Here is a 20,993-nt window from a genome sequence, read left to right on the forward strand (position 1 = left end):
TGGTGTTCTCCATGATTCCAGGCATCCACCTGGAGGTATTGGAGAATATCCTGTGGGTAAGCAGGGATGAGGGAAGAGTACTGTTAACTTAATCCTATTGTTGACATCACATTTAAGATATTATCTATTGAACATAATCTAATTATAGATGGATCAAGACATAGTTTAGTGGCCCTGTTTGTTTCCCCTTCATTCTTTATATTGTTTTATCCCTACCAGTTTTACCCTACCTTCTCTAAAATGGAGATACATGTCCTTTTCCCTCCTACCTTCAATCTTTCAAGATCAGAACCCAGTTTCTGCCATTTACTATTGAAAAAATAGTAGGTTACACTGAGTCCTCTCAGGGATTTGGTTGCAGGTAGTTATTTCTAACATTTGTCTACAATAAAATCCACTGGAGAAGACGAATCCACTTTCTCACTCATTTCCTCTTTCACTGCATCTGAAGGTGATATTAACAGCTGTCACTGCTTTCACAGTTACTCCCATCAGACTACACTGCAGGCTGATCAAGATTGTCACAAAGAAAGAAATGGTATCTGTTTAGCAGACTTGTTTGTTGATTTCAGAAAGTCATTAGAACTTGAAGATTAGAGGAAACAAAGTTATTACTAGGATACTTTGTGATCACTTCAATATGAATGTAAAAAAAAAAACCCTAGAAAACCCCAAATATATATTATATTAAGTTTTACATACAGAACTGAAATATCAAAACTATGAGGTGAAATAGAAATCCATTTCCCATAATTATATTATGATTTTTTAGAATTTTGCTCTCAACTTCCAAGTCTATCATTATTGAATTAGCAACCTATAGCTTTCCATGTCTAGTATTTCTAAATTACAAATATTAAACTCTTCCTAACTTTAAAATCAAAATCACACCCTTTGTTTCCAATGTCATCCTCTCTCACTGTTCCCCAATCCTCACCATGATAAACTTAAATAGCCATTTTCTACTTACATAAGTTAAGCAAAAGGATTTCCAAAAGGATCCCTATGTACATCAGAACATTTGGGTTGAGAAGCCACCTAAGGAGAAAAACCATCCAGGCCACAAATACAATTATAGTTATAAGACAAAATAAATAAATAAATAAATAAACAAAACTTATCATAAGATTTCTTAAATTCCTTTAGAAATCACTTAGGTCATATACCAATCAGACATTGTACAGTTTACAATGATTTTGTGCCCCTCTGCTTATAGAGGGTTAATATATGTTATCTATTCATAATTAAGACTCAGGTAAATTACATTTGCTTCCCTCAATGGGAAGTATTATTTTATGAGCTATAAAACCATGGGTAGGAAATAAAGATTTTAAATTTTTAAAAAGTTTTAAAAATAGTACTTTGATTTTCTCCCCAAATCCTTTCAGAAGCTAGACTGAATGAAACATGAAGGATGTTCTCTATATAATAGTTTCTAAGTAGTTCCTGTAAAAGTAGTCTTACCCCAGCCTGAATAGATGGTTATCTGCAATAGTTCTCAGAATTAAGTCTTAGTGAAACAGGTTTTATCACCCAAAAGCTATTATGTATTATTATACATAATTAATTTTGGAGGCTGTAGCTTAATGTTACTTAAACTTCGGAGCAATGACTTTTAGGAATTGATACTTACAGAGGGTTGTGATGAACTGAAGGGATCCTTAGAGAAAGGGTTCTCAAATGCATTGTTAGCAGATTTGGTAACTGGCAGGGTACCCTGTCTAGGAGATGGCTTTGGTGGTTCTAGAAGGTGAAAAATCCAAGCAGTCAGTAGACAAATATAACACACAGCCTCCACAGTTACTATCTCTGAAATTTAGTTCCATACTTCTGAAATTTACATCAGTGGATTAAAAATCACCACCTCTCAATGATTACTAAAGGAAATTCACCCTTATCATAAGAGAAAGCTATGTGTATTATCTGAGGTGGAAGAGATTTTGTAATTCCCTTGTTGAAGGCCCTGGAATATTGATGAGGCTTTATTATACATACAGTCCCCCAAATTCCACAATCCATTGCATTTTGATAGCTCTTGGCAGGTCTTCTAAGAATTGTCACTAGAGGGCAGCATTATACTATCCCTTAGAATCTTCCTAGCTAAATGATTGGCTCAAAAATCAATCAATCAATCAATCAATCTCCATAACCATTGAATATCAAAAGAAGCCAGAGTAGGACTACTGATGGGTGGGGGAGGTCTCTTCTGAGTGACCTGGGGAACCCTTATAGGTACAGAAGGCAGAGAGATGAGTAGCTTACCATTGATCTTGTTCAATAGTTGATTCGCATCAAAATCATCATGGTCTGCATTCTCCTGAGGAATGCCAACTTTATTGTTGAAATAACTAGAGAAGGCACTTGAAGTCCCAGAGGAAGGCTGCTCTCCCTTCCTAGCGGGCACAGCAGGTGGCTGCCGCAGTTGGAAGTCCTTAAACATTTCTTTCACTTCCTTGACTTCTTTATCTCCAAGTGGGTCTAAGGCAGTGAAGGCATCACTAGGAATGTCCTTTGGAGGGCCTGTTCTAGGAGGTGGCTGAGGAGGAGTGACCAGGGGAGAGGACAGCATAGAGGAGGACTGAGCAGACATAGCAGGAGGAAAAATATTGCTCTGAAAAGGATTCCCCAAAGGGCTTGTTGAGGACCAACTGTTGGGTGCCACAGCTGTAGAAGAGCCCCAGATGGCAGGGGCTGGAGGGGTATTTGAGGCCCCGAAGGATGAAGGCTGGGTCCAACTTTGAACCGCTGGGCTTGCACCAAAAACCATTGGCTGGCTGAAACCTGTAGGTTGGCCACCTATCATGGCTCCTGGGATCATTGACGTAGACTGATTGAAGACCACCGAGGGGTTCCATGGTCCCGCCTGGGCAGGTGTGACTGGCACACCACCTGAGAGAAGAGGGGGAAAAATACTCCTCAGGAGTCAAGCCTGGAGAGGATTCCTGAATTTAAAAAGCACGACTCTCCAGGGAGCATTTACAGAGCATCCCCAGGGCAAATACCTTCATTAAGCCTTGAAGCTAGCATGGAAATAAAGATTAAATTACTCTGAAGGTTAACTAGCTAATACAGCATAACTAGCATTTGAGTGCTGGTTGCATTTTTAGGTTTACATGGTCTTTCCACTATGTTTTTTACCTTCCTCATTAGAAGGATAATACAATCCACAAGTACTAATCATAAATAAACTGATATATCTGAAACAACTAGATCAGAGCCTGTCAATAGCAGGAACTAATTTGTTGAGTGAACATAATTTGTGTTCACAAACCACATTGATTATGAAATAGTTATTTAAGATAATCCATTGGACTCTCTGAGTCATCAATTTGACCTTTGCATTGAGCAGCTGGTTTTTGTCTGGAGACTTATGGAAACCAGCTATCACGTATGTGCATAAGGCCCCAACGTGTGTTCATCCTGAAGAAACCATTTCAAAGTTTCCTTGCTTTTTATTGCTGCCAAAGTTGACACAGCTATATAAAGGGAAGATAAAATTTAGCTGATGCCAAGATAGTTTTAGACTTTTATATGTAAAGATGGAGGAAAAGCTATTACCCTAGGAAAGCTGTTTCAAATAAAAGTGTTTCCTGCCATGTGCCACTCACTAAACCTTGCCAGACTTTAGAACAGACTATTTAAGTGAGAAAGGGAGGAGAGAAGACAACAGGAAACAAAATGCTTCCCTGGTAAGGAATGGCCTGTGTCAGGGCACGTGATCTTGGGTCAATGGCTCCTTTGCTTGCATCCTTGCGGAGGTCATTGGGAATTACTTAAATCACAAAAATCCAAATCTCTTAAATTTCACTGTCTCTTGAGAGACTTATTCCTGCATCTTGTTCTAATATACAGGGCATTTTCTTTTCTGCCTCTGGCCAAGTATAGTAATGAATAAGTCTAACTGTCACCACTGAAAATCACTCTCAATTCAGCCTCATACTTTTTCATGAATGATGCTGATGTTCTGCTTTTGAAACCTATTTGCTTTGAGGTTCGGAGAATAGCATTCTTTACCTATGAATTTTCTAATCCAACTAAGAAAAGGCCATTAAACTTGGGCGAGGAATACTTTTGCTTCCAGAGTGATATATGCTTTAAAAGAATGTTATTTTGGGGGTGATGTAGCCAGATATTCTCACTTAAATCTTCTTAGTATTTGCATCTTCTATGCCTAGGAATGTGGCCATCTGGCCAGAAATAAATTCATTGTTCTCACAGAGTGGCAGGTTTCAGAAGAACTTCACTTAATCAATGTTCTTATTTTCAAGGATAAAGAATACAATTAAAATTGGATAAAGAATCAATATTCTTATTTTCAAGGATAAAAAATACAATTAAAATTGGGGTGGTCACAGTCTGTGACCATAGGGACAAGTTCAGGCACACGGGTTCCAAACCCAATACCCTATCCTCTCACTCTGCCTCATTCACAGGAAGGTACAGGACTTTTTGTTGTTGTTATTTCCTAAATGGTATATTAATTCAAATTCTAATCTAACTGACACATAAGTTAGACTTTATAACAAATCAATGGACAGGTTCTCTTAGATTCTATAACATAGGCCCTAAAAGCAGATTTAGTTTGAACAATAATTGCCATTGTTTTAGAAGAAATGTATTGAAATTTCATTAAAGGAAGTCCCTCACTAATAGTATCTACCAATTAGATGTAGAAGAAAAAGGAAGTCAAATTTTATCATCTTTGATGTTGAACCACTTCCCATTCCTTAGGAAAACTCATGGCTTTGGTCATAGATCATGTCAGTGGGAATGGTGTTTATAAAAGAGAGAAATATGATATTTGCCAGGAATTAAAGGCTCTCCCAGGGTATGCTTATGCCAGCCTTCATTTCCACCCACCAGATTGTACACAATTGTGTTTCCGAAACATTTATGGCCCAGCTGGAGAAAGTAGGGACAAGAACTAAAGAGAAAGGGTGTGTGGGCATGAAGCACTGATTTTATTACCTTCTGAAGCTACATCAAAACACAGGGCAGCAAGTCAAAGCAGAGGGCTCAGCTTTGCATAATGCCCTCTCCCCACCCCCAGCTCCAGGGGAGACAGTCCCCCAGCTGGGTCTAGCGGAAGCCAGACCTACAACCTTCCATGGTTTGGCGGAGTATCCCTGCTGGTGGACAGGGGCTATACTGTAGAGCTCAGTTTGAGTTCCATGTCCAAACTTGGAAGAATCATCAGTATTCTGCAGTTGTATACCCCAAGGCCTCAACAGGGGCACCTAGCCAAAAAGCTTCACTTCGTCTGAATAAATTAACAGTTATAGGGTCCAGCTGTATTTTCAGGCTGACTTGTTAAATATTGGCTGTAAAAAATCTTCAGGGCATTGATATTAGACTACAAAGTCCTGGAATGTGATCTAGTCACAGCACTGCATGCAAGTTCTCTGCCTTCCTGCAAGAGACAAACACCTACCTACTCCACTTGAGGGTGTAGGAAAAAGAGCAAAAGAGAAAGGGGAAGACCCCCAGAGACACAAAGTGTTTAGGGAGAGCCTCTTGATGGTGTAAATGCCAAGCAGAGACAGACCTGGAACACATTGGCTTCTTATACTCATATGGATTTCAGCCACTCACTATCTTCTTTCTTGCAATCCCCCTCCAGATATGATTAAACAGATTTACTGTGGTAGATCTAAAATATTTTCCTTTTCAGTCAGGAAAATAGGGGGAAGAGAGAAACAGAGAGAGTGGGGGCGGGGATAGAGGAGATCTTGGTGACTGATTCTGCAGGAGGCGGAGAAAGCCAAGATCCTGGTCAAATTTATCAAAGGAGAAGGAGAGTTCTTCTTCATTTATGGTCCCCCACCACCTCCCAAGCCAGACTATTTGCTGTTTGTAGAGGTGCCAAGAAACAGAAAAACAGAGACCCCAGCAGGAAAGCAAAGACTATTGTTGAGGTTTCTGAAAATTGTACCGTGGAATCTGAAAGAGCTGGAGGCTATGGATAAAAAGTAGTGGGACCAGATCTCATCCAGTGTTTTTGCATCATCCTGTAGCAGAGAGGCCTGGTGGCTCATAAGAGCCAAGGATACTTTTATGAACAATGGCACCAGCATGGCCTAAGAATCTGATAAAATTCTACCTCTTCTGTAGCTGTTCTCCTTCCAACTTCAGCTATCCACTATTTACCTCTGACTATTATGACACTTGGCTAGCAAAATATTAGCAAGGTGGAAGTATTCCAAGACAGATCAGGATATATGCCTAGGAGTAGAGCCTAGCCCAGAACCTGGCCTTTGATTATATGACTACTTCAGACTTAACATCTCTCCTGGGGCACATAATGTTTTAAAAGGGGATGCAGGCATTAAGAGGTCTGCAATCTGTTATGGGATGTAACATGGAAGACATGCACGTTACTATTTTTCCAACACAATCGACACAGATGGCAGACAGGCAAGGCTCTTGCATCTCTTCTCCTCTGTATCACTGAAGCTGATCTGAGCATCACAGTCTCTCACAACTGTCTTCCGTGAGCCACTGCAAATTAATTCAGGTACATGCAATACTGAAAATGGATTTCTTATCACATGCCAACTTCAGAAGCCACATTTCCGTTATAAGACAAGAGTATCAACTGGGAATGGGTGGCACAGGAGTAAAAGTGGGAGAAGGGCTGCCTAGGCAGTCTAATCTTTTATCCATGGAACCCTGTATGGACAGGAAGGAAGGTCCTTCCTTCTGTGCATTTATTTTATGAGTGACAGTGACAGAGCCATACCTAACTCTATCTCTAGGCACCTACCTAGACCGGCAAGGGGCCCCACTGGGGCAGGAGAGCTTGTTTTGAAGAGGTCCAGAGGGTTGGTCTGTGGGGCTGCAGATTGTCCTGTGGGTGACGTCTGGCCTGGAGGTTCTGAGACCGGAGGATCAAAGATGTCTGATGCAAGCAAGTCATTTGCTGAAGACTGACAGGGAGGGAGGAGGAAGAAGAATTATTCAGCATCAGAGAAATACATCTCTGCTATGTCTTTTATTCTTCACCCCAAATTTGAGATCCACAGAAAAAAAATGTTTTCCTATTACTGATTAAAAACCAAATAAAACAAAACAAAAAATAATGGGGGTGGGGGGATAAAAGATACAAATGGCTGCAGTGGACTGACTCTTGAGGTCTAGTGACTGATACAATGTAGGATTTGTGAAATGAAACATTTTACTCATGTATACATTTGTATCACTTTGTGCTCCTTGGCTAGAAGCTTAAAGCTGGGAAAAGAAAGGACAAACTCCAATTAAGCATCCTAAAAAACCATGATCATTCTCTTGCATTTAAATCAGCCTACATAGAGATGAGAAAGTCTTAATTATTATGCAAACCTACATATTCCTATGAGAGTTTCAAAAAGATACCTATAGAAACTACATTTTCAACTGCTACTGAATGAAACTGCTCAATGGTGCTGGGAATAGTACATACTTAAGTTTCTTCTAGAAAATGGGTTAGGAAACCAATGTTTAAAAGAGGAGACAAGCTTGAAAATTTTATCCCACCACCGTGGACATAAATGCAATAGGCTGGGTGTGCAGGGCAGGTGTTAGTGTGGGGAAGAAACAAAGGGAGTCACGAGGACTCTTGCCCTCCCATCCCAGAACATGACGATCAAACTTACCAGAGGTATAGAAGCATAGCAGCATTAAAAAATGGAAAAACTTGTGTTTAGTTTTAGTGTTAAGAGACAAGACATGCAAACGGAAGGCAGGGTGTGACAAACACTGCTGAGAAGCTTAGAAAGACTGGCGATTAGAGGAAAGCATTCCTGGAGAACCGATCGATGTGCCTTATCCCACCTTCTAGTTTACAGCCACACAGGAAACTACAAGACAGCAGGAAAGCACTTGCATCACACCACCCTCTGGTACCGAACATGCATTCTGCTAATGGCTATGTGGAGAAGACAATTCACCTTAGCAGTCCTTCTGCCTCTTCCTGGTTTGGTACTTTGTGGAGGTGGGATAATGGCTATGGAGTCATGTGCTGAGGACTGGACAGAGCTTTCCAAGTCCTGTTTTACGCCATTCGGTACAGAGAGTCCTTTGGGAGGGCTTCCCACGAAAGGGTTTGGGGAAGATTTGATATGGAAGCTGTTCTGTTCTCTTTCAGATACCCCATTTTGAGTTCTCACCGCTGGCTGGGTTTGCGTACTTGAAAAGGGCCACGGGCCTGCCTGAGCTTCCTGTTTGCCAGTCCGGTTAGAGATTTGGTCAAATTGCTGACCAAAGTAATCAACATCACCATTCAAGGACCCATTACTCAGTGGAGTAGACAAGCTACTCAAATTCTCTTTCTTCTGATCTGGAGATTTGAGAGAATCAAACGAAGAGGGTGTCGATTGGTCTGGTTGTGCAAAAGGATCATCACGGAAAGGATCAGGATTGGGGGTGGGAAAGAAGTTGAGATTGGCAGAAAAGGCATTTTCAGGCAAGAAGGATGCCTGAGGCTTTGGTCGAGGAAGAGAGCAGGAGGTGATGCCATTTGTTAAGAACGGATTTTCTCTTAAAGAATTCTGATTGGTGTCGATTTCAGAGTTTAGATCCACTAACAGGATATCTTTGCTTTCCTATCACATTTGGAAAGAAAAAAAAAAAGAACATGTGTTAGTCCATGTTAATACTTCAAACGAGAAAACTACATAAAATGACAAGGACTATCAAAATTCCCATTCGAATTTGGTCTCCATAAACTGGTTGACTATGATCTCCTCCCATTAACTCCTAGAAAGTGTTTATTAGCTGTGCACTGAGGTGGGGGGGGGGGTGTTTCCCTGCCCCTCTCTCACCCCAGTCCCTTTTCTCTATGCCTCAACTTTTTTGGCCCTTCATGAAGTGAGAGCTTATGGTTGCTTAGTTCATGTGTCTGCTCAACTTAGTTCATACCCACAGCTGGGCTGAGTTCATTTCCAGCATTGTTTCAATTCATGCCTAACTTGGTGTCTTAAAGAGTATTGATTGTGTCACTCTAAATGATTACCTGAATATGCTGAGCCTAAGTGTCAGAAGTAACTTCATAAACCTGGCCCAGATTCTTACCTGATGTATACATGGTCTTATCTATTGTACCTCCAGAGTCATTAGCATCACATCTCCAAATAAGTGAATTCACTGGTTAATGCATTCATGTTTTATAGTCCTGGTTATGACCAAGTTTGCAATCTAATGCATTTCCCTATAATTGGTCCATTTCCCTATAATTGGAGAGAGGTGGTTCCTTTACTATCACAGCCAATTGTTCTGCCTCTTTAAATACTGAAGGCCCTTATTGAAGATGCCAGTCAAGGTGGGCCCCTCTTTCACACCACCCTAGTCTCTTCCCTGTACACACTCTTACTGATGTATGTCCTTCTGTGAAAGTTACACTCAAAATACTGGTTTCATCTCATGTATCATATATTAACCTCTAGTATTTATACATTTTTTTTTCAGAACATGGCTTCCAGTTGTCTGTGTGATGGCAGTAATCTCATCTATTGAGTGCAAGAACAATTAATGTTTTGCTTTTGCATGAGTTAGAGATGTAGATATAAGACTTAATCTAGAAGACAATAGAATGCCTAATTCTATTTTCACTCAATTCTTTTTCTGGTATGTTGATTTTATTTGGTTTCTCTGCTGTTATATAAATGTTTTCTCAACATAAAAGCGCAAATATGATGAATTTGATATCTCTTTATTCCAGCTAATTACATAAGTAATTATGATTCACCTTGGGATAGGGGTCTCAGTTTAACAGCCCTTATTTCTGACTGATTTCAGCTTTTAAATTCTTAACTATGCTAGCCATAGAAGATCATAAACAATAAACTTGCCCAGCTGAAGAGCAAGTTAGAGTTGACATTTAGCATTACCTTGGGGAGAGTACTAAATATTTTGACCATTGGGACAATAACAACTTTAAGGAAATATTAATTTCTCAAACTAGTAAGAGCAAAAAAGGCTCAAGAATGTCTCCTTGGCTTTTAGAGAAAAGAACACATTTTTACCAGTTGAGATGTTACTTTGTGGCCATAGAAAAGACAGCAAAATTAGAGCTAGATGGTATTTATCTTTTGGTTCCCTTTACTGTAGGTGTAAAAACACTATTTCTAAAAGCCATATTTTCCCTCTTTGTAACTAGAAGAATTTGTCACAAGAAAGAGCTTGTAATTTAATATAAAATTTAATCAAAGAAATGGATTGGAAGACTTCTTAATGAAAGGATCTGTAAACAATCAAAAGGGAGGATAAAATGTATTTCAGAAGCTTGTGATTTCAATATTCATTCATTATGAGCCACCTCTAGGTGAGGACAGTTGGTGTTCACAGCCGGTAGAGTTCTCATTTTCAATTATTACTTCAGAAGAAGTTCTTAGGACACCAATCGGGAGCCACAATGTTAGACTTCTGAATAGTCACCCTACAAGTAAAATGTATAAAGCTCACCTCAGGGTTGGGTTTGCTGTTAATCCAAGACTGAGAGTCTAGTCCAGTTAACGGACCACAACCTATGAGTGGACTATTTGTGATCCATCCCTTCTCAGAGCTTCATTCATGCTATGTTGGACTGTCAGCCCTCCATCCACCTGGCCACCGTGGGAGCATCTGAGACAGGCCTGGATCTCTGAAGTGAATTACAGTCCCTATTCTTAAGGAGCTATAAGCAGGTGGGCAGACAGTCGGGTGTCTGCACCAAGACCAGTTTTTAAAATGAGTTCCACAGCTCTCCTCCAGGTCGCTAATCTCACCTATCACACCAGATTGCCAAATTGAGGGCTTCCCTACTATAAGCTTTTGGTGGTATCCTGCCTCATCTGTATTAAAACATACTTTCTTAGACCAATTTTCAAGATGATCCATAGTAAGACCCAATTTGATTCTGGCCCAACACATTTTCCTTATATGCTTCAACGACCCAACTTAAATTCACATTCTTTTCCCATTGATCTTTATATTTCGGTTTTACCCGTGTCTTCCCCAGAGCACCTTAGGAGTGTACACAAGTGTATAAGTGATACTAGAATGTTGCACCCCGATCCTATCCCTTGTACCCATATTTAATCTCCTTGATGGTGCATCATGCCTGGTTTATCTCATACTACCTGTGTGTGTGTGTGTGTGTGTGTGTAGTGCTGGGGATCAAACCCAAGGTCTCGTGCACGCAGGGCAAGCACTCTACCAGCTGAGCTATATCCCCAGCCCCCACCTGGGCTTTCACATGGAAAAATTTTAAAGTTAACAGACATGAACTTCCTCCCCTGCCTCCTCTGCTCTCTCTTTTTCAAATAGTATGAAAGCATAATGCTCAAGTGCTTTTCTTTAAAAAAAAGGAAGTATTTCCTAAGGGATGATGCTTAGTTTGCAATATGAACAAACTGCAGAGAGCTCCAGTCACCTCTAACCACTAATAAAGTCTAGGTGACTTAGATTTCTTTCTCAGTACACATCATCCAGAGCAATTGTTAAGAGTTAAATATTTTTTGAATATGCTGGTTTTACTAAGTACAGATAAATCTGTGACCTATAAATACAGAGTCAATATGTAAGAGCATGTCAAAGTTTAACCAGAATGTTAGCCCTGTTAGAAAACTAACAGGGGTTAGCTTTCTCTTACTTATTAGCTACCATCTATTTTGATGGTATTTTTATTATTTTAATTTGTTGCTAGTTTAACTAAAACTTGAATTTCTACAAATGAAAAGTTCTTAGAATGTAAGAAGTCTAATGAGACGCAGGATCATCCATGTTGTTTTTCATTTCCCTTTGCAGAATGTTCCAGAAGTCTACCAAAGTAGATTCAACAGTAAGTGCTTTCTTGCCTCTTCCTCTGCAATTCCACATCATATCTTGAGTGTTCTACTCTCTTTCAATATCTTGTTTGAGAGTTACACTTGAAAAGTAGGTTGCACAAGTATCAATTTCCTTTGGGGAGGGGACTACTAATAGTGGAAAGAGCAAAGTTGTTTAGGAATCCAAAGGATCTCAGAGCTATGAAAGACCTTTCAGGGTCAGCTAGCTTAGGATTTCAAAAAGTTTATCTGTAGAACAGGAATAAATGTTATAAAGAATGAAGGGCTCTATAGACAAGTGAGTCAGGAAAATGACTTAAAAAGACATTAAGTGGATTTCTCCATTGCAGGCTTCAGAGAGTCCTTAAGATGCTATGGTGCAGTGAGATTCTTACATGGTGAGGGCAGAGAGGAGTGCACGAAGGCCCTGCTCCCATACTCATCTCACTTGGGTGCTTATGGAGTGAGGTTTCTCAGGCCTGGAATTCTCTGCAACACTTGGGACGTTAGAATCTTACCCAGTCTCCCACCAACTGCTTGATGGTATTTTATTATTTTAACTTGTCACCCTTAATTACAAGTGGCCTTCATTTTGTAGACCTCTCTGATAATTTCTTCACATGAGAAAATCCTAGCTAGATAATTTTTCTCATCATTCTAGACTAATTCTGCTTGTCCAGTTATTGCCTTCTCTTTCTTCATATTCAAGTCTAGAATCTCCCTTCCTCAGAAGCAGTACTTGAACCTCTAAATTGGATAAATACCCTGTAATTAACATCAGTTAATATGCTTTGTGCTTCATTTTTTAATGTTGGTCTCCCTGTTAGACAGCACATTTTATGGTACTGTGCATTTTACTTACTGCAGTGCCTCACAAAGAGCAAGTACTCAAGAAGTTACATAAACAATGTAAGTTGCTAGAAGTCATTTGAAGTTGCATCAGTCATTTTATTTGAGATCTGTTTTAGAAGTTCTGAAGACCGGGGCTTAAGTCTTGGTTCTGCACCTCTTTATTGGGTACATAATGTTTTTTGTTGAATCATCATTTTCTTATCTATAACATTTGGTACATATCTAAATGGTTGATATATATTGATTAATGTTGAGAAGACTTACATACCATAATGTTCTATAAAAAAGGGAGCAATTTTCTAAAAAGGACATTTTTTGGTTGAACATCACTGAGCCTCTTGTTTACTTGAATTCTTACATCACAACAAGCTTTTGCTGCTACATTGCAACTGAAAAGAATGGATGAAAGGCCAGGAAGCTTCATGATTAATCATCTAATAGACAGACTTCCTTCAAGTAGGGTTAAGCCAAGGATTATATTCAGCTTCTCCTTCTGATCCTGTGTCGTACCAAGAAGGGTTTTATTGTCTGACCTCCTGCTCCTTCAATTGAACCTTTAAGCAATGTTAACATATGAATTAGTGCTGATAGGTTCCCACGGTGACTTAAAATTCAAATTTTAATAGTCTCTTACACTTTGTGTGGAAAAAAAATCAGTCATCACCTTTTTAGTTTCAATGAAGATGCTCAATATTTCTGGTAAATTACCAATTTGAATTAGAGATGTCATTTCCATTACATTGCAAATTTAAAAACAAACACTTACTGTTGGACTATTTAGGTCAGGAGGTGTAGACATGTCCCCAAACAAATCCATCTGGTCCACACCCTTAAAAAAGTATTTGGATTAGATTCACATGTGTCTACTAAAAAGATTACTTTGTATAGTGTTGTAATAGTCTGTCTCCTAAACTAAGATTTAGGAAAATAGTTGTTACAATTTGATTTTCATTTAACTCACACATATTTGAGATTATATTATTTAGGTCAGGAAGTGTAGACATGTCCCCAAACAAATACATCTGGTCCACACTCTTTAAAAAGTATTTGGATTAGATTAAGGTGGTCTACTAAAATGATTATATTGTATATTGACATAAATGTTACACTAATGTTTACAAAAAGAGTTGTTGTGATTGGATTTTCATATAGATCCAATTCAGAACTGGTATTAGCAACATCTATAGGAAGGAGAACCCATGTTCAGGTGAGTAAGAATCATAAATTATCACATACATACCAATTTCAGTTTGGTCCCTTGATCATCAAGATTCATTAAGGTCTCACTCCCATTCTGAAAAAAATGGGAAATAGTTAAGGGTTTAATTGATGAGTTTTCCTCTTACTTTATTGGCTTATTATGCAGTTATGACTTTGGCACTGATCATTTAACTATATGTTTTCCGTGACCAAGAAGTCACAAATGCACAGTAATAAGGTAGAAAGGGAGAGGATTAGGGGCAAGGAGCAAACAAGGGCTTATGCACAATTCATAAGAGGTGGCAATTCTCTTTACCTCTATGGCTTTGTTGGCTTCTTCTGCCTGAAAAAAAGATAGAAATTCAGTGACCTTAGTATTTGTGGTTAAGAAGAGTTAAATAAAAGAACAGATATACTTTCAGGCTCATGAGCATAAGGCAATTAAGTCTTGCCTATTTTACCTATATCCCCTCTTATAGAAATTACTGAGGTACTAGATTTAAATTGAAGAACTAGATTTGACCTAGGTTGTCTTGTGTGATTCCTGTGACCAATATGAAACTTGTAGGGATTGGAAATCAGAAATACCTGTCTATAAAATTCACCCATTGCCTTAGTGGGAAGAACATAAGTTCTATGCTTTGAAGAGTCCTATAGAAGCCCATCTACAGATAGGTCCTATGTACATAGTACATTAAACATGATCCTGAATGTGGTTACAAATTCCAAGAAGCCTGTCTTAAGTATGACTTGCCTTTTTCTTCTCTTCTTCCTTTTTCTTTACATTGTAGATTACTTGAAAAAGGTCTTTAAGGTCAATGACTAATGGCTCAGCCTAAAGCAAGAAAAACAACCACATTGTTATCAGGATTTTATTCTTAATATTTTCTGTGTCATCTCCATCAATTCTGTTTAGTACTGGTTTCTTAAAAACACAAACAAACAAACAAACAAAAACCCTCCTATTCCCTTCTCCTAATATATAGGGAGTCACCCCCACTCCACCCCACCATTACACATCACCATTACCCTTAGATACACAAAGGAAGCAGGGCTAGTGAGTATTTAGACAAAAGAAGAGGTGCCATGACTATTTTCACAGTCTCTTCAAGGTTTCTGGGAACAACTCACTATTGTTCTAAAATCAGCATTGACTTTAAAATAAAGTCTGTTCTCACAAACTTCATGCCACATGGGTATCAATGACTATTTGTTAATCCAAAGACTCTTTAATGATACTAATGCTCTGGGTCATTATTTTACTCTGGGTCATTATTTTACTCTCATTCATTTGATTATTCCCAGCAAGTTTTCTAGTTCTGTGACAGATACTTCTCTGCTCCACAGAGGATCAGTCCCCAAGGATGTCTCAAGGTTCACAGCTTACCTGTTGCCCAGTTTTTATGGCAAAAAACTGATGTTGGCCTTCTCCTCCACACACATAACCAAATGCCCTGTTGTCTGTCACGTCACGGGCAATGAAAGAAATCTTATTTACTGGATGTTCATGCTCTATCACCTGAAAACAAACATAAACAATTATTTATTGAGTAAACTAGGGCTAGGGATGTGACCCAGTGATGTGAGAATCTATTTCTAGGCCAGCACTGCTAGGCATCAGACACAGCATGTATGAACAGGTTAAATCATCTGAATAAAGACTTTTTAGTCTCTAGGTAGAAAGTTAGAGCTACATGAATCCTTGCTAGAAAAGGCCCACAAGGAAGTAGGAACAGAGAACAAAAGTGGGAAGAATTTTCCTTCTTAAAATAATGAAATTGAATCTTTCAATCCCAAAGGTTTGATGCCACACAGCAAAAAAAAAAAAAAAAAAAAAAAAAAAAAAAAAAAATGATTGAGGATAAGGATACCAAGAACCTCTAAAGGAAAGAGGGAATGTGTAACCCTTAAGCCAACCCAAGTAGGTCTGCTTTCTCAATTCAAAGTCAAACTTATATCCCCAGGGTTCCTTGGACAACACCTCAGAATAGCCAAGGAATCATTCTGTATAGTATTAGAATAAGGATCCCCTGTATTTTCTGGAAGTTATCAAGTGTTGTCATCAAGTATTGTTCATGGACTTGTCCTAGATGGTCTATGTCATTATCCAGAAGTACATGAGGTGGGGAGTTCATTTCTCTTGACCCTTTCCAGCAAATGCAACAGGATTTGGCTCATCATGTATATTTATATATGGCAGTATGTGTCTTGTTTCCAAATGCCTAAGATCACCCAAAGATCATATTTTAAGGAGAGATGGAGAGAGAATGCTCATGAGTGAAACCTGCCTCCATTCTCTGATGGGCTTGAGGAAACAGGAGTTAAGAGTTGAAGGAAAAGATTGGACATTTATTTCAGAGGTAGAGCACTTCCTTGTGTAAGTGTAAGGTCATGGGTTCAATCCCCAGTACCATGGGGTGGAGTGGGGGGAAGGGTTGAAGAATAATGATGGAGATGGTAATGTCAGAGGATCTGAGCCCAGCAGGCTGGGTGAGCATGCACCAGGAAGCCTAGCTCTGAGTGTGATGGTGGATTTTACAGACTAGACAATGGGCATCTCCAGGAAGGGGTGAATAGTAACTAGAGGTCTTCCCACAGTGTGTTAATACAAATACAGTATTGTACACCAACGAAAATGGGCTATAAACAATATTTTAAGTGGATGAATCTTATGTTGAATAGGAAAAAAAATGCCCCAGAAGAATTGAAATAGGATAGCTTTTTGTTCAGTAGCAAAACTAAAACAAAACAAGCACAATTGTTCATGTGTCATGGAAACAGTAGCAACACCACACACACACACATACGCACATACACGCACACACACACACACACACACTAAGGAAGGTTACTTCTGTGAGGGAAAAGACAGGTGGGGAAAAAAAGCTAGATGTGTTTTAAATAATATTTCAGCTTTAGTTTAGTTGATAAGTTCACATGTGATCAATATATTAAAAATCAAATGAGAGCTTTGCATAGACCCATGAAAAAAATCACAAACCGGGAATTAGGGTTCATCTAGTTCTGTATGCTTGAGGTCCAAATAATGTGGTACTTATAGCACACCTGTGTTCAAAGACTTAGATTCACATCTCTTATAGGAAATAAATTCCAATACAGGGTATCTTGACTCCACCTTCTATTCTGTTTTCTGCTTATTATTTCTGGAGAAATAATACTTTTTTTTAATAGAACTTTGAGAAAGAAAAAAAAAAGGAAGCTGAAATCCAAGCAGCACATAATTTGTCACACTCAGGTGCTCAGGTAGGTGTCAGCGAATGTGAATTCTTACCCCAGTTTTCTCATCAATTATTTTTATCCCAGAAAGGGAAATGTTGACCCAGATCCTTTGTTTGTGTTGTCCCTGAGACCGTCCAGCTGCTGCCATGCCCTGATGAGATTGAAAAGACAAGAAAAAACAAATTTAAAATATCCTGAAGTGCTATTAATATTAAAAAATTAAAAGATAGCTTTGTTTCCAACTTGGTTTGCCAGCTATGAAAGGATGAGGTGCCTTTCATCTGGGATAAGAGGATGGAGTCAAAGACCATTGAGCAGGCATCTCTTAGCTGGGCAACTCAAACAAGTCACTGTAGTTCTCCTGGTAAAGAAAAGGGGACTGGACTCGAAGATCTTCAAAGATGCTTCTTCTAAGTCTTATATTGTCTAATGAGTATTGCCTGTTTAATCAGGTCTACATAGTGACATAGTACTGAATTTAAAAATTTAAAACTCTGCAGGGATAACACTAAAGAACACCAATTTCTAGGTAGGGTCCTGAATCTTTTCTGGACACTTTCCAGGTGAAAAACAGGGTATCCCATACCCTCTGCACAACATCAGACCAGGCACACCCTTGCACACAGGTTCTATAATCAGTGAATGAGAGAAGACTGTTGGGCTTGGTTCATTCAAGCACTGAGTCAGCCAAAGTGAAAGGCATCCAGATCCATGATATCCTTGATGAAACCAGGTCTCTAGAGCAGTGCTTGAAATGGACCAACTAACTCAGGGTTTCTCAGAAAATTAGACATAACTCAGGGTTTCTCAGAAAATTAGACACAACCGGATTACTGGTGGGATTAAAAAATTTTCAAATCACCGAGATACAGGTAAACATGAGCTTTGAAAATAATCCTTTTTGCTGGTCATTTAACATAAAAAGATAAAAGCATTCTGCTCCTTTTACCTTGAGTTTCATCATGGAGTCTTGGCTCATCTTATCCCCTCGTGCATCTGGCACATCATCAATTCCAATTAGCTTGGCCTTGTATTTCACACCATCACCTTTGAACCTTGCCAAGAGATACTCATCTGTCTTTTCAGAGCCTGAGGAATGAAAAAAATATAAGATAAAATTTTATTTAAATACCAGTCCTAGGTAAGACCAAATGTGCCCTGGAATCTCCAAATTTCAAGAAGCATTAATCTTGATTATACTATAATTTATCTTAAGTGGAATATTTTATTCTGTCTTATTCTTTCTTCTTTTGAGCAAAATCATGCTCTGTAGTATTGAATATGGAGTTGGGGTGGAGATAAAATAAATTCTGAAAAATAGAAAATTCATGAGGGGAAACCATGGGAATATGTAAAGTGAGAGTTGGACTTCTTCATCTGAGTCTTTAAAAATTATATTATAAGGATTATATTTTTTAGTGAGAAAAATAATTTACTAATATACAATTTACTAACATTTTGAGCTATCAATAAAAAAGGGAAATATAGGTAATTTCCCTTGACAATAATTAAGGTAATTATCCCATAAAGATATCTTATTTTACTCCTCTTAAAAGAACTGTGCAGTCTCATTCCCACAACTAAAGGGTAGTAGTAAAAACCAAGCAAGTCATGGCATATTCTCAGGCTCTGAATGATTAGGAACACTGTCACTTTTTAAAAAATTTATTCTGATTTGTTATACATGATGGTAGAATGCAGTTCATTTCATATTACACATATAGAGCACAATTTTTCAAGACACTGGTTGTACACAAAGTATTTTCACACTATTTCTGTCTTATTCATGCACTTAGGGTAATGATGTTTAACTCATTCCACCATCATTCCTACCCCCATGCCTCCTCCTTTCCCCTTCCTCCCCTTTGCCCTATCTAAAGTTCCTCCATTCCTCCCATGCCCCCCCACCCCCGCCCAATCACCATAATGTGTCTGCATCCTCATATCAAAGAAAACATTCAGCCTTTGGTTTTTGGGGATTGGCTTGCTTCACTTAGCATTATATTCTCCAATTTCATCACTTTCTGGTGGTACTTTAGATCAAAAGAAAAGGGTCTAACAAGATACACATTTTGATTTTTAGAAATAGCGACTTCAATAAAACCAAGTGGTTGGTAGATCATTGAAAGGTAACTGATGGTTGTATTACTAACTGAACAAGATCCATGAAAGTTTCCAGCAGGACCTAAGTTGGTGCAATCACACATCTGAAGACCAGTCTCATTACACATGAGGTGAACCTATCCCTTCTGCCAAAGTACACCTTTGCTGTTTAGGGAAAACTGAGACTAAGCTAATGAGGCAGTCAGCCAAGAGGCAGTACTCATGGTACCCCAAATCTCACATTTTTTTAAAGGCAGAGGTAACCACCTCTAGCTCCCTTTAGCTGCCTCCGGAGGACTTTTCCATACCTTTCTTCTTCTCCTTCTTCGACGGTGCTTTTGGTGCAGCCTGTTGGTCAGGCTGACCATTGGTTGTGCTCGTTTCTACTTCGTTAGACATGGCAAAGAAGGAAAGCAGCAAACCCAGCACCAGCAGACACTTAATGACACCAGGCGATCCCCGATGGAGAGGTCTCAAATGAACATAACCTACAACACACACCTGTGGGCAAATAATACATATGAGGCATGATGAGGTCAGAACACAGAAAACCCAGAACCACTATAGCTAATGATTCTCCTTCACAGCTCGGTGTACTCATGTTATTCCTTCTTCTCTGTTAGCATGAACTCTGAGAGCAGGGAAGTAGGTAGTAGGTAAGTATGTTTAACAAACTTTTCCTTAAATACTTGGTATCTGTTAAAATTTAATGATTATCTAGCTGAATAGCTTGTATTAGAACTTCAGCATAAAAATCTAGTATTTAAGATAGGGATCAACAAACTTGCTGAGTTTCATTGCAAAACAGAAATACACTGAATGCAGAGTCTGCTAAGATTGTAACTGGTTTTAAAATTGAGAATTATGAATTTAATTCATATATTTTTTATCTACATTGACAGTGACAAGAGTGGGGTTATGGGCTGGGGATGTTGCTCAATGGTGGAGTGCTCAGAAGGCATGTGTAAGTCTCTAGGTTCAATCCCCAGACCACACACTCTTGCCCACATGTGCACACACACAGAGTTATGAATTTATCTTAATCATATTGATAAGTATTTTTTTAAATACTAGGATTTTGCATTTGATCTCACTGATCTCCAAACACCACACTTTAAAAGGTGTCCATTTTTGACACTGACACATGTACCAGAGAACGAATGGGTGCCAATTGTGCAATTCACTGACTATAAATACTTATATGCTATTATTTAGCATTACTATCCTCAAATAGTTGTATTATATGCTCTCATAAAGTTTTCCCATGCATCATAGTTTAGGTAAAAGAGGGAAAAAAAGTCATTGCAAGCCCACAGAAATGAACTAATGTTTCAAAAATTTCTTTGACTTCTCACTAGCCAAAGTGTCTATACAACTCTAGAGAGAGCTAGAGTATGAAGGTCAACTGCAAACCAAAGGCAAAGAAAAGTCAGTCATTGTTCTATAATCCTGCAAAGACTACCTCTGAGCTAGAACCACCCCAGCACCACTACCATGAAATCATTCTGTCTCTATACTGCCAATTGATTTGAGCATTTAATTAAAAGGTCAAACCCAGTGCATGGGAATGTATGCTACTTGTTAGACATCTTAAGGCAAAAGGTACACCTCAGGTTTTATTCAAGGGCTAAAAAGCCCTCTTCATAAATTTCAATGTGTTTTCTTGGACAGCATTTATTTCTTCCCCCCTTTGAGTTTTTAAATGACCTTTATAGTTTTAGGAGTATATACATATGGATTATATGTATATAATCCATGTATGATCAATGTTATCTGAATTGTTTCATTTGGAAATTTAGTAGTTAATTTTGCTCAAAT

The 20,993-nt window shown here is 38.7% G+C and overlaps 1 protein-coding gene across 7 annotated transcripts in view; it reads right to left on the reverse strand.

The window, feature by feature from the left end:
• Dab2 (DAB adaptor protein 2) overlaps nt 1-20,993 on the reverse strand; it is a 51,505-nt gene that overhangs the window by 1,348 nt on the left and 29,164 nt on the right. For 4 of the 7 annotated variants that reach the window (XM_027936255.2, XM_071612693.1, XM_071612690.1 and 1 more), the window contains 13 exons: nt 19,484-19,676; nt 18,022-18,161; nt 17,125-17,223; nt 15,220-15,351; nt 14,583-14,667; nt 14,149-14,171; nt 13,873-13,926; nt 13,399-13,461; nt 7,926-8,579; nt 6,764-6,926; nt 2,263-2,889; nt 1,634-1,743; nt 971-1,038 (listed from right to left, as the gene is read on the reverse strand). In XM_027936255.2, coding sequence (XP_027792056.2) covers nt 976-1,038; nt 1,634-1,743; nt 2,263-2,889; nt 6,764-6,926; nt 7,926-8,579; nt 13,399-13,461; nt 13,873-13,926; nt 14,149-14,171; nt 14,583-14,667; nt 15,220-15,351; nt 17,125-17,223; nt 18,022-18,161; nt 19,484-19,574 — 2,304 coding nt within the window. In that variant the 5' untranslated portion in view covers nt 19,575-19,676 and the 3' untranslated portion in view covers nt 971-975. The remainder of the gene's footprint in view (nt 1-970; nt 1,039-1,633; nt 1,744-2,262; nt 2,890-6,763; nt 6,927-7,925; nt 8,580-13,398; nt 13,462-13,872; nt 13,927-14,148; nt 14,172-14,582; nt 14,668-15,219; nt 15,352-17,124; nt 17,224-18,021; nt 18,162-19,483; nt 19,677-20,993) is intronic. The other 3 variants (XM_071612692.1, XM_071612694.1, XM_071612695.1) reach the window with 3 other exon arrangements.

Source organism: Marmota flaviventris, chromosome 5 (genome assembly GCF_047511675.1).
Source record: "Marmota flaviventris isolate mMarFla1 chromosome 5, mMarFla1.hap1, whole genome shotgun sequence".
In the NCBI taxonomy this organism is placed as follows: Eukaryota; Metazoa; Chordata; class Mammalia; order Rodentia; family Sciuridae; genus Marmota; species Marmota flaviventris.